Here is a 16680-nt window from a genome sequence, read left to right as displayed (position 1 = left end):
ATTGCAGATTTGCAACATATTAACCTTAGAGCAGTAGTAAATTTTTCATGTAACTATAAGATCGGGATGTGATCCTATGATTTGAAATTATGTAAATCAACATCTGGAAAATATGAAAATCAGTAAAAATAGACATTATGTTTGCTCTTTTTCTATGAAATTTCCTCCAATGCTCTCTTGTCTGAGTGGTGTTCATATTTTACCGTCTTATGAATTCTACTACTACATGTTGTTCGATGGCCAACTTACGTTGGGAAATAACTCAAGTGTTCTTCCTCTAAACTTAGCTTTCTTGGACTTTTTAGGAGGATGTGGACAAGGCAGTGAAAGCAGCCAGGCAAGCTTTTCAGATAGGGTCCCCATGGCGGACAATGGATGCTTCAGAGAGAGGACGGCTCCTGAACAAATTGGCTGATTTAATGGAAAGGGACCGTCTGCTCTTGGCAGTAAGTATGCACCAGATGAAGGAAGGGATTGGTAGAGACTTCAATTGTTCTCTTTATTGTGAGCTGGTTTTGTTTGCAATGATACTATCTTGCATATGTGTGTATGTGCATATATACATACATATTCATATATGCATATATACATGCATACACATATGTGTATGTTTATATATATGTATGTGTATATGTACAGACAGCATAAGAAATGCCTTTTGAGAATGTATTTTTCCTCCCTCTGTTGAAAGAAATCTTATTGACAGTTTCTTTAATAGGTAGTTGTAGTACTAGTTGTAGCAGTAGTAGTGGTAGTGGTGGTGGTGGTGGTGGTGGTGGTGGTGGTAGTAGTAGCATTAATAATAATAAATCAATATTTATATGGCACCTTTAGAGGATTATAAAGCACTTAATCACAGAAGTGGAACAGATCTGGAGAGCATCTAGTTTAACTCTTCTACAATTTAACAAAAAATGTCATCTAGCTTTTGCTTGAAAGTCTCCAATAAAGGGGAAGCCACTATTTCCAAGGTAGCCCATTCTGTGCTTGGATATCTTTAATCTTTTAAGGAAGATTACATCTTTACATTAAGTCTAAAATTGCCTTGTTGCACTTGTACTATTTAGGCCTAGCTATGTGTGCTATGACCAAGCAGAAGAACAAGTCAAGTCCCTTTTCCATGTGACTTTCCTTCAAATACTTTTTGGCTACCATATTAAAGAGCTGGCACAGATTGAACTTTCATCCTACTGAAAGGTCATAGATCTTGTTCAGAAGAACTAATATCTAGCTCCTCTATACCCTTCATACCTTTTGTCTGCAAAGCTGATTCTTTGAGCCCTTGTCTGTAACAATATTCTGTTTCTGCATCTGTTGTTCATCATCAAAATGTTCTCCATTATGCTCTCCTTTCATTCAAGAATTTGCTCACATAGGCATTTCTTCTTAAACTAACACACTCCTTTATTCCCACTTTTCCTCTATTCTTTCTTTGGAAAAAGGTTCCATTCTACAAGCATATTTTAGCTATTTACCTCATTTTGAGCCAAGGCTCACTGATATCTATCAAATCAAGTTTGCCTCCTTACATTAAACTCTTCTATTAAACTTCATTGTTTCCCATATATTCCCATATATTCCCATATATTCCCATAGATATTGTTTCCCATATATATTCCTATATACTTATGCATAGATGCTTGAGGCTACATGTTGGTTTCATTGCTTGCTCTTTTCTTAGATTTTGTGTCTTTGAATTTTGGGGTAACCACTACCATTTCCATTAACTAGTATAGCTACTCAATATGGTAGTATTAGCTTGGTAAGCAGTTTTGTCCCTCCTTTCTTTTCAGTCATAAAATGCTTAATTAAATTTGCAAGATACCATGATAATTCATTCTTACTAACCCTTTTTGTGTGCTACATCTTTAGCCAAGAGCCCATAACTTCTATATTTTAAGTCATGATCTATACACATACATATATGTGTGTGTGTATGTATATATACATATGCATACATATATATACATACTATATATAATTCAGTTTTCAGAAAAGAATCTTAATGAATTGCTTACTTTCCTAACAATAAATTTGTGCAGTTGATATTAATTAAAATTATCTACATGTTATGGATAAAGATACTCAGTGAGATTGTGACCTATCTAAAGTTTATAGCACCATTAGATTTTAATACTGAGAAGAATGTTAGCAATTGTCTAGTCCTGAGCATCTTTAACTTATACATAAGATGACTGAAAAATGATTTGTCTAAGTCCACCTAGATAGAAATTATTAGAGGCAGGATTCAATGCTGGTCTCCTAACTCTAAATCCAGGATTCTTCCTACACAGAGGTAATAAAAGTTGAATCTTATCATATTTATTTAACCAAAGCATCATGTAAATTATCAAGCCTCTGGTAAATTCTTCTATCCCTAGACTGACAAATTCTTCTGTCCCTAGAGGTGGTAAGGAAAAACAAAAAGTGAAAAAAACATTTATTTTAGAATTAATAATGTGAATATATGTTTTGACATTCATATCATTCATATGCACAATGCATCTCTTGGGCTATACTTAATATTTTAGTGATTTATAGGTTAGCAGTTAATCAATTAAAGAATGTGACCCCCAAAAACCAAATTCATAGAAGTCCTAGAAATTTAGAGCTGAAAGTTATCTGAGGAGACATGTAGTTGGATGCTGTTATTTAAATAGGAAGAAAACTTTGTTATGTATAAAGCTTGCTTGGAGAGCATTCCCATCGAACCTTCTTTCTTCCAATCAGGACTAAATGAGACTTGAATTTATTCAATCCAACAACAATGTATTTAACTTTTACTCTATATGGTGCTGTGCAAGGTGTTGACATTACAAATATAAAATAAGACTTACTGCACCAAAACAATAAATATCAGAAATGGTGTCTACCTGGTATACCAAACAGTGTTTTGAGGATCAAATTATATTAGATCAAAGGGAAAGAAAAGAATGTTCATTTTTGTAGGACTTACTATGTAACACATATTGTGCTAGGTGATTTATTACAAATATTATCTCATTTGACCTTCACAACAACCCTATGAGGTAGGTGCTATTATTATCCCCATTTTACAGCTGAAGAAACTGAAGCAGACAGAGGTTATATGACTTGCCCAGGGTCGTATAGCTAGTAAATGTATGAAGCTAACTTTGAACTCAGGTCTGTCTAATTCCAGTCCCAGCCATCAATGCACTACACCCCCAACTGACTCACAATTGTTCAATTGATATAATTCATGTGAAAGAAGCTAATAAACTGGAAAGTGTTATATAAATTTTATCAATATTATTCACCCCCTTCCAGAAGAGAGTTGCCACAAAGAAATGAACACGATCTTTTATATAAAATACCACACCTTGCTAGGATCAAAACACTATCATTTTGAAAATTATGAGCCTTCAGAATATAAATTATTCATTCTATCAAGTGATATCTTGTCAGTGCCTCACTGACTATCAATTGTCTATTATGTGCAAAGCATTGTACTTAGTAGGCGAAAAGACATGGTCTCTTTCTATATTAAGATTATAATCTATGGGGAGTTGGGTGGGAAGGGGAGAGAATATGCCATATATATTAATCTTCCTTACTGATAGATCAGTTCATGTCATTTTCCTGTTTAAATTCCTTAATGATTCCTATTGCTCACCAATTGCCCTTCAGGGCAATCCCCCAATGTGATCACATCCCAACCCCACCACAGCCTTATCTAATATTGCTTTGTTTTATGTATTCTCCTTTTAATCTGTGAAGAGTAAAAGATTATCAGATGAATACTTTGGCAGTGGTGTGTCTCTCAGAACATGATGGAAGCCCCTAAAGATATATTTTCGGGAGTAATCACAGCAAAGATATGTGATTTCTTCAGTAGGAGGAGCTCCTGGTCTGCTAACTCCTAATATCCTACATATGACTTATTTTGGACAGAAGTCTTAGGATGTTGCCATAAGCACGTAGAGCTTAAATGGCATCTCCAGGATCACTTTATTAGTAACTGTTAGAAGAAACAGTTAAACCTAGGTCTTCCTGATTTCAAACCTATCTACCACTCTTCCCTCCTTCATTATATCAGATTATTGCCTGAAATAGAATTAATCTAATACTTTCTTTTAACAGTAAATGAAACTCAATTTGGAACCTGATCTTTTTTTCAGACAATGGAATCACTGAATGGTGGAAAAGTCTATTCCAGTGCCTACATGTTAGATTTAGGTGTATCTGTGACTACTATACGCTACTATGCAAGCTGGACCGATAAGATTCAAGGTCGTACGATCCCAATTGGTAAGTAAATTTGAGAATCACTTTTTAAAAATGCATATTAATGGTTGGTGCTAGAATTATTTTTAATATTCTCTACCACTCTTTCCTCCTTTCTGCTAGTCTCTCTTCCTTTGCTTTAGTCTCAGAGAGACTTGGGAATCTCTTTGCCAAAGCCAACCCTTCTACTTGTATACAATATCCTATTCCCTCCCATCATCACCAGCAGATTGTATTCCACAGTCATCCCCCCTCTTTCTTGAATCTTGAATCTTTGCCTTTAAGCAGGTTCCAGTTTTCCTTATCCTTAATATACTTTCACTACACCCTCTCAATCCCCTCAAGTTCTCACCCTTTATCTCTCACCCTTTCTCAGTCAAACACCTTGAAAACAAAAAAAAAAACCCTAAGAAACAACTTTACATTAGTTGTCTCCAATTTCTCTCCTTTTACTCCTCAGTCATTCACAATCTTCTTTCCACCCTCATCACTCAACCGCTGGAGTTCTTAATTGCCAAATCTGATATTCTTTTCTCAGCCCTAATCCTTCTCAACCCATTTGCTGAGTTTCACATATTAACTATCCTTTCCTCCTGGATACTCTCTCCCCTCTAAGTTTTTCTGACACTACTCTCTCCCACTTTAACTCCTGCCCATCTGACTGTTTCTTCTTCTTTTTTTTAATATAAATAGCATTTTATTTTTCCAAATACATGTAAAGACAACTTTAAACATTCATTTTTATAAGATTTTGATTTCCAAATTTCCTTCCCTCCCTCCTTCCCTCTTTTCCTTCCCCAAGATAGCAAGCAATCTGATATAGGTTATCCATGTGCAATTATGTAAAACACATTTCCATATTAGTGACTATTTCTTCTCAGTCTCTGTGCTGACTTATCCATATCCCATCTTCTAACTGTGGGTGTCCCATAAAGTTCTTTCTGAGGCTTCTTCTTTTCTCCCTTTATATTCTCTTTTAGTAACTTCTTCAGTTTCCATGGGTTGAACCCTGGTCTCTAAACAGATAATTCCTCTTTTATATATCTAGCCACAATCTATCCTCTGAACTTCGGTTTCACATCCTCAATTACCTTCTAGACATTTCACACTGGGTATTGTAAAGATATCTTAAGAACAATGTTTCTAAAATTGAACTTATTATCTTTGCTGCTAAACTCTTTTCATTTCCAGATTTTAATGCACCATTCTCCTTCCACTGATCACATTCATTGACTTGGACTTTTCACTCTCCATACCCAATCTGTGTCCAAATCTTGCCATTCCTATTTTTATGACAACCTTCTTATCTAATACCTTCTCTCCACTCACACAAATGTTGGCTTTGTTTATGCCAGGGGTGGGGAACCTGCATCCTTGAGGCCACACGTGACCTTCTATGTCCTTGGGTGCAGCCTTTTGACTGAGTCCGAGTTTTATAGAACAAATCCTTTTATTAAGGTAATTTGTTTTGTGAAGTTTGGATTCAAAGGACCACACTTGAGGACCTAGAGGGCCATATGTGGCCTTAAGGCAACAGGTTCCCCACCCCTGGCTTAGGCTATCATCTTCTCGGCAAGATTATGAAAACAGCCTCCTAATTGGTCTACTTTTCTCAAATATTTTCTCACTCCAGTCAATGCTATCCACTGCTGCCAAAATGATTTTCTTTAAGTGCAAATCTGACTGTGTGACTCCTTTATTCAATCAGTTCTAATGGTTTCCTAGTTCATTAAGGATCAAATATAAACTCATCTATTTAAAATTTAAAGACCTGGTCCCAACCTATCTTTCCAATTACATTGAACACTATTCCCCTTCCTACACTCTGTGTAGGAAGAAACTGACCTTCTCTGTTACTCATACATGACACTCCATACCCCATTCCATGCTTTGGTAATGGCTTTCTCCTATTCTTCTAAAGCATTCTTTTCTTACCTTTTCCTCATAGAGTCCCTTTCACCTTTCAAAATGCAGTTCAAGGTCTGGAGGAAGCTTTTCTTAGATTCCCCAATTTTGTGCCCTCTCCTCCAAGTTATCTTGTATTTTACTATTTTATATATATCTTTATTATTACATATCATATTATAATTCTATATGGTATATCTTCTCTATTTATTAACTTTACATTTATACCGAATATCTTTTTATATGTACTTATCTCCCTCACCTGAATGCAAGCTTATCACAAGTAGCCTTCTTTGTATGTGTACACCAGGTTCCTAGTACAATGCTTGACACAAAATGATGCTTAATAAAAATTTGTGGTGATTTGTTGATTAATAATGAAGAATTTCTATTGCAAAAATCTGTTAATATTTATTATTTGCCATTCAAAAGTTCAGCAAAATTTTGTCATTAACAGGCTTAAGAAATTTTTTTAAAAATAAATACAATATGAAATACACTAAATTACAATAGTTATTGAAAAGAGTAAAATGTAGCACACATACACCTATGTATAGGTCAGACATTTCAAAACTTACATTTAATGTTATTTCTCATTTTGGGAAGTTTTCTTTTGTTTTTAATCTGCAACAAAATATTATGCTTATATTTCAAGTAATAGTTAGTTGACGTGTTTTTAATACTCCAATAACATACAGGTACAGCCACCTGCCCCAGCCTTGCCTTGTACCATTAATTTAAACTATTGCTGAATGTTGTTGACTCAGAAAAAGATAAAAATGAATCCATAGTTTTGTAGCTTTGAGTCTCAGATTGGAGATGGGAAAGAACACATTTGGGGTTTTTTGTTTTGGGCTTTTTTAATGGTCAATGCAGGTAATGTTATGGAATGACAAATACTTAGATATCTCAAAACCAAGAATTGCTAGTATAATTCAGCTCAGCCAGAATTCAGAAAAGAAGAAATTTAAATAACATACTTGACTAAAATTACTTACTAAGTGAAGGAGAGGCAGAGTTTGAGCATAAGGTTGGGAGATCAGCCGAGTGTTCATCTAAAACCTGCTTCTAAAGAGCAAATGGAGGAAAGTTGTCCTCAAGACACGCTCTACTTCCAGCATACAGGACTGACTTCACTTTCCAATTTAATGAGCCTGATAGTTGAAGATTTGGTGGAAATTATCTTTAAGTTTCCCTAAGGATTTAAAATAACTCTAGCAACACTGAAACTACCTAAAAACTAATAAAGAAGCCCAGCCAAGGTGAACCACAGATATGAGATGGGGATTGGGCAGGTCAGCAGCAGTGAAACACAGAATGAGAATGACAAGAGAGTAAGGAAATAGTGATATACAGACATGGGGCTTTTGGGGGGAATCTAGTTTCTATTTTGATAACGTGCAAGAAGGAATAAAGTGTACAAATGGATTGAAATGAATGAGTATTGAATAGCAACAAACATTTAAGCATCAAAGTCATTTCTTTGCTAGGTTCTTGGGAAATGCAAACAGGAAAATTAAATAAAAATTAGCAAGAAAGGCAAAATTTAATCTTAAGCAAGTAGAAAGAAGTCAAAATCAGATTTAAACCAGAAGGCTTTGGGTAGGGATAAGAGAGAAAAAGAAGATGAGGGAATGTTTATGGCTTTCTGTTTTTATTATTTAAATCATTTAGGACAGGCAACTCATGGAGATGGTACCACCAGCCAAGGGAATCAAGCATGACTATTTTAGAAATCCGGAACACTCTTTTGCTGTTAAATCATTGATATACTACAATTCCAGGATGGCATTTTGCCTTGCCCACCTGCCTCCACATACATGCCATTCTTTGTTATTTTCCCACTGATTTTCTGGAAATCTTTGCAAATAAGTTTCAGAATTCTTTGAGAGGCTGGATTATACCATCTTTTGAGTCTCTTCCAACTATCTATGTAGTTGTTCTGACATGACTTGAGTGCGTCATTTGAGTCACATCAAATACCATACCATATAATAAAGGTCACTTAAATAAAAAAAAAATAAACCCACATTTGTAATGGTAAGATTTTAAATGTCCTATTGATAAAAAGGAGATGATAATAGCATATGCTATTACACCAGAAAACATTATGAAAAATCCCTTTTTCTACACAGAAAATATTTGCCTTTGTTTGCTCCTACTGGCTATTTCAGAACAATACTTGTCTGATACACCATGTTTTTGGGTTTGTTTGTTTATTTTGGTTTATTTCAGATGGAAAGTTTTTCTCATATACAAGACATGAACCTGTTGGTGTTTGTGGCCAAATCCTCCCTGTAAGTTGTTTCCACATAGAAAATCTTGAAAACTCTTTTTGAAAATGTACATTTTTAAAAATTCCTGTATCAAGAGTCCATCCTTAATGAGATTTCCTTTAAAACTGAAGGAATATCACCTGGATGTTGAAAGATTTGCACTTTCCAGTATGCTATTTAGATAGGTAAATAAATAAATAATAAGATAAATAAATGAATTGATACATAAATAAATGTAGATGAATATAATACCACAAATACTTCACTGATCTCTATACCTCCAAAAAACCAGTTGATCTGCTGAGTGGTTTCTACTGCTTGAAACCCAATAAAACAATTTGAAAACAATCACAAGTGGGCAAGAGAACAAGAAGTATTTCAGCCTTTAATCGCTTATTGTCACAATGAGAATTTGATTCCTACTCCATGAAACATTATTCTTTTGGCAAAAAAATCATGCATAAGGACACAAATCGAAGGGCCAACCTTGTCCTTCCTTCCTAGCCTCACACTCAGCAGTTATTTTTTTCTAAAAGTTCTTTTAAAATATTTGTGAGTTGCCATTGAACTTGTACTCATTTAAAATCTATAAGATCCCAAGTTGAGTTGGTTCTCCTATAATTACTGCTATTTAATGTTTGGGAATTGTCTAGTGTGTGGGAAACATAGTGACTGAAATTCCGTTCATTATTTTAATATTTCACAAATCCATAGTTTCAACAGTGCGGATTCTCCCGTCTTTAATCTTAATAATATTCTCTCAATGGAGATATTCTTCCTAAGTTGTTTTTGAGAGTTGGTAGCTACTCCTCTGATTAGCCCCTCCAGACATAAGTATCTTGGTCTTTAGATGACATGTAACTTATCACCTCTCCTAAAATCAAAAGGCATTTAGCTGGATAGAACCTTCTTGAACTTCCATTCCACTGCTCACAGTCACCTTATGCCACCATGAGGCATCAGGGTATGTGTTTAAAGAAAAATATGATCCAGTATTAATGAAGAAATCAATGTTCATCTATTGCTTTATAGTGGAATTTCCCTTTGGTTACACTAGTTGTGAAAATGGCACCTGCCCTTTGCTGTGGAAACACTGTGGTTGTCAAGCCAGCAGAACAGACCCCACTCACTACTCTTTATCTAGCATCATTAATTAAAGAGGTAAGTTTGCTAAGTCACAATGTGCTCTCTACCAATCTACTATGTGAAAAATTGGAGTACTGCTGTCACTAAGAAGCAGTCTGCTAATCCAAGTTCCTTGCTCTGCATTATGTGACACCACAACTTTACCTAACTGCGAATTGGCTATTGGGCCATACTCATTGGGAGAAAACGTTAAAATCCTTGACACTGACTTCAGAAAATCCACATAAATATATCCCAGCATGGAAAGACTTGCACAAAATGATGTAGCAGGGAGTAGAACCAAGGTAATATTGTTTACAGTAACAGCTATATGGTTTTAAGAATGACTTTGAGGGGCAGCTGGGTGGCGCAGTGGATAGAGTCAGGAGGCCTTGGAGTCAGGAGGACCTGAGTTCAAATCTGGCCTCAGACACATAACACTTACTAGCTGTGTGACCCTGGGCAAGTCACTTAACCCCATTGCCTAGCCAAAAAATAAGAATGACTGAGCAATTATGTCATTTTGACTATTGCAAAAACACCAATTAAAAATAAGGGAGACATGAAAAAAGAAGCCATCTGGATCCATAGAAAGAACTGATAAATAGAAGTATGTATAGAATAATTTAATACATACATAACTATTGTGTCTAATGGTGGCAATTTCTAGGGGGAGGAGAAGAAAAAAGAAAAAAGAAATTTACCTGATATCTTTGTGTCTCTGGAGGGAATAAGAAGTTGTACATGATAGATTTGCTGTTTCATGTACAACCATCTTTTTTATTGTACTACATTATGGAAATGTTTTTTTTCTTCCATGAATTGAAAATAAAATAAATTTGCTATGCAAATATAGACACATATCTGTGTGTGTGTGTGTGTGTGTGTGTGTGTGTGTGTGTGTGTGTACCCAAGAATAAAGAGAGGTCAGAAACAAAGTTCTCTGTGCTTAAATGTCTCAGAAATACATTTTAATTCCTTATGTTGCTTGTTTTTCTGTTTAAAAAATTTAGGTAGCATCATATTTAGGTTACCAATACACCTTTTTTCGGTTTGTTTAGATTGTATGTGGTTTTGAATACCTTTCAATGGTTACCATCCTCCCTACATACAAACCTTATTTTATTATTCTTCAATATTTCAATTTCACAGTGTACAAGCTCTCTCCACTGACATGGATCATGCCCACATTTGTTGTTGTTTAAAGTTGAAAGTCTTGAGAGTTGCTGCAACTGAAAAATATGATACTCTGCAAACAACAACGCCCAAACTTAGGCTGATTATTGGACAGTTGGTATAGATTTCATCACTGGTCTGGTTTCAAAGCTTTTCTAGCTCAGCAGGATCTTCCAGGGCATGTACTTTGAGCCAGATAAGGAAACTCAGGTCTCCTCTAAAGTCTTACTCTAATACCTCATTGTAATGTGAAATATTTAAAGATGGGAATGTTCTTTTCTCCCAAGAACTCTAACAGCTAAATCTGACTCTTCAATGGTCATTTTTAATGTTGTAATCTAAAAGCATTATGGGAATTAAATATTATATCATGATGAGGCCTTAGAAAAAGAACCAAGCAGAGTAATAGATGGAGATAGATCAATAGATAGAAGAAATATGTACATACAATTCAAGACTCCCTTTTCTTTCTAGCATGGTTACTACCATCTCCATTTTATCAGGAATATCTTCAGAACACACCAAAGATTTCTGTCATGATGAATGAATGAATGAGTAAATGAATGAATGAATGGAGTGAATGAAATCATGCTTGGAGAAAGAGTGATTTTTTTTCCTTCTGTTCTTCTTCTACCTCATGAAGGTAGAAGGAATCCCCAGAAACCTGAATCATCCCAAGGTTAATCTGAATGATCTTTTTGAAAGATTTTTCACTCTTCAAGGGTAAAATAAATAATGAAAATGAATTAATAGATGGAGATTTCCTATTTGGTATAGCTCTTCTATAATTAGATTCTGAACTTCCTGATAATGATGATAATAAGCAAAGTGTTTTCTATTCATAGTAGTTTTAGATCATTTTTCTCTGGGATTAATTTGTGACTGTCCCTCCTTTAGGCAGGATTTCCTCCAGGAGTAGTAAATATTGTGCCTGGTTATGGACCCACGGCTGGAGCAGCCATTTCTTCTCACATGGATGTAGATAAAGTGTCCTTCACAGGGTCCACAGAGGTAAGACAAGTTAGATATTAAGGCATTCCCAATGGTTAGTTTGTGTAGCTATGTGGAGGTCAAGTTCCATTTAAATTACATTCATATCTAATGCCATCAAATATGGTTCAGAAGGAAGTAATTTAGAGAGAAAAAAGTCTTCAGTTTAATTCAACAGGTCTTCATTAAGTACCTTCTATTTGCAGTGCACTGTGCTAGGCGTGAGAGAATGGAAGCCCCCTGAAGTCTAGCGTTCTCTCTCCTTTGCTTTTGTATAGTATCTAGCAGAAGCATTAGCAGAGAGTAGGCACTGAATAACTGCTGTTTGATTGATTGATGGAGGTATTGTTATTTCCCCTCCTCATACCTGTCAGACTGCTGTTCCTTACTGTGTTTGACATAGATACATCAAAACAAGCTTGAATTCTATGAGCACACACCAACTGACAGGGTGAGGAAGGCCAAGATGGGTCACATTGATGAGTCACAAGTGGATGTATAAGAACTGACTGGGATTGCAAGCAAGACAAAGTCATGGTCATGAACTGGTGTTTACACTTAGAGTCATTAGGTAATGATGGCTACTGTGATGGAAACACAAATCAAGCCTTGGCAGTTTTAAATGACTATTCTCTATTTGGGGTATTATTTCACAGGATCAAAGCTGAGTGGTATGCCAGGGTTAATAAGATCTTATATGCCTGTGGTGCTTTAGAGATTACAAAGCACTTTTCTTACAGTAGCCCTGTGAAGAATAGCACAGGCCTTGAAGTCAGAAATTTTGGATTCAAACCCAGGTTTTGTCATTAACTTACTGTACATATTCAGCAAATCACAACTCTCAGTATCTCAGTTTCCTCTTTTGTATAATAAAAGATTTGGACTAAACAAATTTTAAAGTGCCTGCTAATTCCAATAGTCTGTGAGTTGGGTAGGAAAGGCTTAGGGAGAAGGACAGGGAGAGAGAGAGAGAGATCCATACATAAGTACATATGTTAAAAAAAAAGAGAGATTCCAAGTATATGCTATTCTCATCTACATCCATTACATTAATGTGTCTGTCTTAACAGTTTTTAAGTATAATAACCATTCAGATGGGCTCCACACAAGGATAAATCTTTTTCTAGGTTCACAGAACACAGTTGAATTAAAACTCTAAATTGGTTTTAATATAACTAAAAATACCGCAGGGAGATTCAAATATTATGTTGCAATTTATAGCAGCAATCAGGAAGTTACATGTTTTCACTGATTCATTGTTTCTATTGATGTTGGTAGTTCCTTGATTAATAGAATTTATAACCCCTTGATGCCTTCTCATTCTAAATAATTCCTGTCCATTTTCTCCTTAGAGGGTGTACAAAAAGAAATGGAGGACTTTCATTTATAATTTTAGCGTCTTCTGGGCACTCGTATACCAAATGGAAATTCTAGCTATAGTCTCTTATTCTTGTTACCTGACCACCTCCTTTTCTGATCACACATGAGCTCAGTTTAATCTTTCATACTTCCAAGAGATCATTGTTGATCATGTTCTACAGCCCACTTATATAAGCCTCATGTCTTTCTACTGCCCTTTGTACTATTAGTAATTACAATTCTTTTGAGAATATTGATAATCAACAGATTATTTCAGGAGTAAGATAGTTGGGATTGCTGAAAGTATTGTGCATTTCTCCAATTGCAATGCAGCCTAATTTCTTCCTACTATTCAATTCTACATCTAACTCATTGTCCATCTAAAGTTATACAAGTGGTCAGATTTATTTGACAGGCTATCTATTCAACTGTGATATAACCTGGGCAACATACATTTCTCATCAACTTTGGTTTCTTGTACTGCTGCACAATAATCATTTATTAAAAACTAGCACTTCATAAGCATTTGCTCAATTTTTTTCAGTTAATTGAATTGAAATATGGTACTAATATACAGTTTTATGGCACCAACTGGCATTTTAAGACCTCCCGGTGTTATTATGCCAAAGTTTAGTTTAGAAAACAACTTGTTAAATGTTAGTTATTATAATAGAAATTGATTTGGGGGTATTGTTATGCAGCAAGATCAAATACAGAGATACCTAAATGCAAGCAAAAGGTATCTCCAAATGAATCCTTCCACTTTTACTTCCCGATAGCGTTAGTTAAAATTGAGATAGTGAACCTAAAGAATAAAGGAGATCATAGAATCATACAACTTTCCAATTAGAAAGGATACTGGAAACCATTTGGTCCAGATTCCCATCTGAGCAAATACAAAGACAAACAAACAATATAAGTGAGGGAACATCATGAGAAATTCAAGACTTAGAAATCTAAGTGCTATGGATGAGAGCCAACCAACTTTCCCTACTGAGAACCAACTTCTTCTTTATATTCTCTTTCAGGTTGGCCTGCTAATCAAACAGGCTGCTGGGAAGACCAACCTGAAGAGAGTTACACTGGAACTGGGAGGAAAGAGTCCTTGCATTGTATTTGCTGATGCTGACTGTTAGTATGATTAATGCTTTTTTCTCTCACTTTTACCATGTCTCAGAGCAATGTTTCACCAATATTCTGCAATGTGCTAAATTATTTCTAACAAGATTTCCTGGGATGAGACTTTTTTTAAATCAACAAGCTCTTTCTGTTTGCAAGGTACTTTGCTAGGTTCTAGAGACCCAAAAGACAAAAATCAAAGCAGTTGCTCCTTTCCAGGGGCTTACATTTTACCTGAGTTTGCATTAGAATAAAACAAACAAACAAAAACTCCACTATCTTTACTTTTGGAAGATAATCAATGAACTAAAAAACTCTGAATTATGCTTCATGGTCTTCTAGACCTTATCATAACAGCAGGAAGGCTAAGCTCAGGTGCAAAGGATATATGGACTTTGTTAATTTATTTATTTTTAGTTTTCAACATACACTTCCACAAGATTTTGAGTTCCAAATTTTCTCCCCATCTCGTCCCTCACCCCTCCCCAAAACAGTGTGCATTCTGAATACTCCTTCCCCTAATATTCCCTCCCTTCTATCTCCCCACCCCTTCTCTTATCCCTTTCCCTTTTCATTTTCCTGTAGGGCAAGATAGATTTCTATACTCCATTGCCTATATATATCTTATTTCCCAGTTGCATGTGAAGACAATTTTTAACACTTGTTTTTAAAACTTTAGGTTCCAAATTTTCTCCCCTCCACCCTCCCCACCCATTCTCATTGAGAAGGCAAGCAACTTGTTACAGGTTATACATGCATAGTCATGCAAAATAATTCCATAGTAGTTATATTGTGAAAAACTAATGATATTTCCCTTCATCCTATCCTGCCCCCCATTTATTCTATTCTCTCTTTTGACCTTGTCCCTTCTTAGAAGTGTTTGCTTCTGATTATCCCCTCCCCCAATCTGCCCTCCCCTCTATCATCCCCTCACTGTTGTATCCCCTTCTCCCCTATTTCCCATAGAGTTAGATAGATTTCCATACCCAATTGAGTGTGTATGTTATTCCATCCTTAAGCCAAATCCAATGAGAATAAGATTCACTCATTCCCTCTCACCTTCCCCCACTTCCTCTCCACTGTAAAAGCCTTTTCTCGTCTGTTTTATGTAAGATAATTTACCCCATTCTATTTCTCCCTTTCTCCTTCTCCCAGTATTACCCTCTCTTACCTCTTAATTTTATTCTCCAGATAACAACCCTTCTTCAACTCCCCCTGTGCCCTCTATCTATCTATCTATCTATCTATCTATCTATCTATCTATCTATCTATATGTACATATAATTTTTCCCTCCAACTATCCTAATACTGACAAAGGTCTCATGAGTTACAAATATCATCTTTCCATGCAGGAATGTAAACAGTTCAACCTTAATAAGTCTCTTATGATTTCTCTTTCCTGTTTACCTCTTTATGTTTCTCTTGAGTCTTGTATCTGAAAGTCAAATTTTCTATTCAGCTCTGGTCTTTTTATCAAGAATGCTTGAAAGTCCTCTATTTCACTGAATGTTTATTTTTTCCCCTGAAGGATTATACTCAGTTTTGCTGGATAGATGATTCTTGGCTGTAATCCTATCTCCTTTGACCTCTGGAATATTATATTCCAAGCCCTCCAATCCCTTAATGTACAAGCTGCTAAATCTTGTGTTATCCTGATTGTGTTTCCACAGTACCAGAATTGTTTCTTTCTGGCTGCTCGCAATATTTTCTCCCTGTGGGGCAGCTAGGTGGCACAGTGGATAGAGCACCAGCCCTGAAGTCAGGAGGACCTGAGTTCAAATCCGGCCTCAGACCAAACACTTGGCATTTACTAGCCATGTGACCCTGGGCAAGTCACTTAACCCCAATTGCCTAAAAAGAAAAAAAATATATATTTTCTCCCTGACCTAGGGATATGTGAGCTTTGGACATGGTACTGTACCATCTACTTCCTGACATTTTTACTGCATAACTTTTTAGATGATATTGTCCTTGCTTTCTCTGTACCACCTTTAAGAGATGCTTGCTTTTAAAAGCCTTTTTTTCCCCACAAGTTAGTTCAGAAGGATTTTAAGAAGGTGAGAAAATTTCATCTAGTTAAAAGAAACTGAGTACTTGGGTTGTTATGATAAAGATGATGATAACAAAAAATAACAGTAAAACCTGGCATATACACATAAATATGTATATGTGTGTGTAGCTTGGAAAAGTGATTTACAAATAGTATCTCATTTGATTGTCACAACAACTCTGGAAAGTAGGTGACATTATTTTCCCCATTTTACAGTTGAGGAAACTGAGTTTAAGAAATCTGCCCAGGATCACATAACTACTAAGTGTCAGAGGCTAGAGTTGAACTCGGTGTTTTCTTGACTCTAGATTCTATCACTGTAAAATTTAGTGGTGTCTAACTTATCAAAGGGCAATATGGGAAGTCTCCTAAACTGAACACTAGATAGATTAAATTGTCCTTTCAGCAAGGAAATAAGTTGACCTTCACAATACG

At 35.6% G+C, this 16680-nt stretch overlaps 1 protein-coding gene across 1 annotated transcript in view; it reads left to right on the top strand.

The window, feature by feature from the left end:
* The window catches only part of LOC114052316 (retinal dehydrogenase 1-like), a 42069-nt gene that overhangs the window by 11160 nt on the left and 14229 nt on the right, over positions 1–16680 (top strand). Inside the window, exons 3-8 of the mRNA XM_027874864.1 lie at positions 306–446; positions 4140–4269; positions 8386–8447; positions 9459–9587; positions 11625–11738; positions 14105–14207. Of these exons, the coding sequence (XP_027730665.1) occupies positions 306–446; positions 4140–4269; positions 8386–8447; positions 9459–9587; positions 11625–11738; positions 14105–14207 (679 nt within the window). The remainder of the gene's footprint in view (positions 1–305; positions 447–4139; positions 4270–8385; positions 8448–9458; positions 9588–11624; positions 11739–14104; positions 14208–16680) is intronic.

Source organism: Vombatus ursinus, unplaced genomic scaffold, assembly GCF_900497805.2.
Source record: "Vombatus ursinus unplaced genomic scaffold, bare-nosed wombat genome assembly UNPS02014807.1, whole genome shotgun sequence".
Classification (NCBI taxonomy): domain Eukaryota; kingdom Metazoa; phylum Chordata; class Mammalia; order Diprotodontia; family Vombatidae; genus Vombatus; species Vombatus ursinus.
Note: the sequence above shows the minus strand (reverse complement) of the source record. Positions and strands in the feature narration are given on the sequence as shown.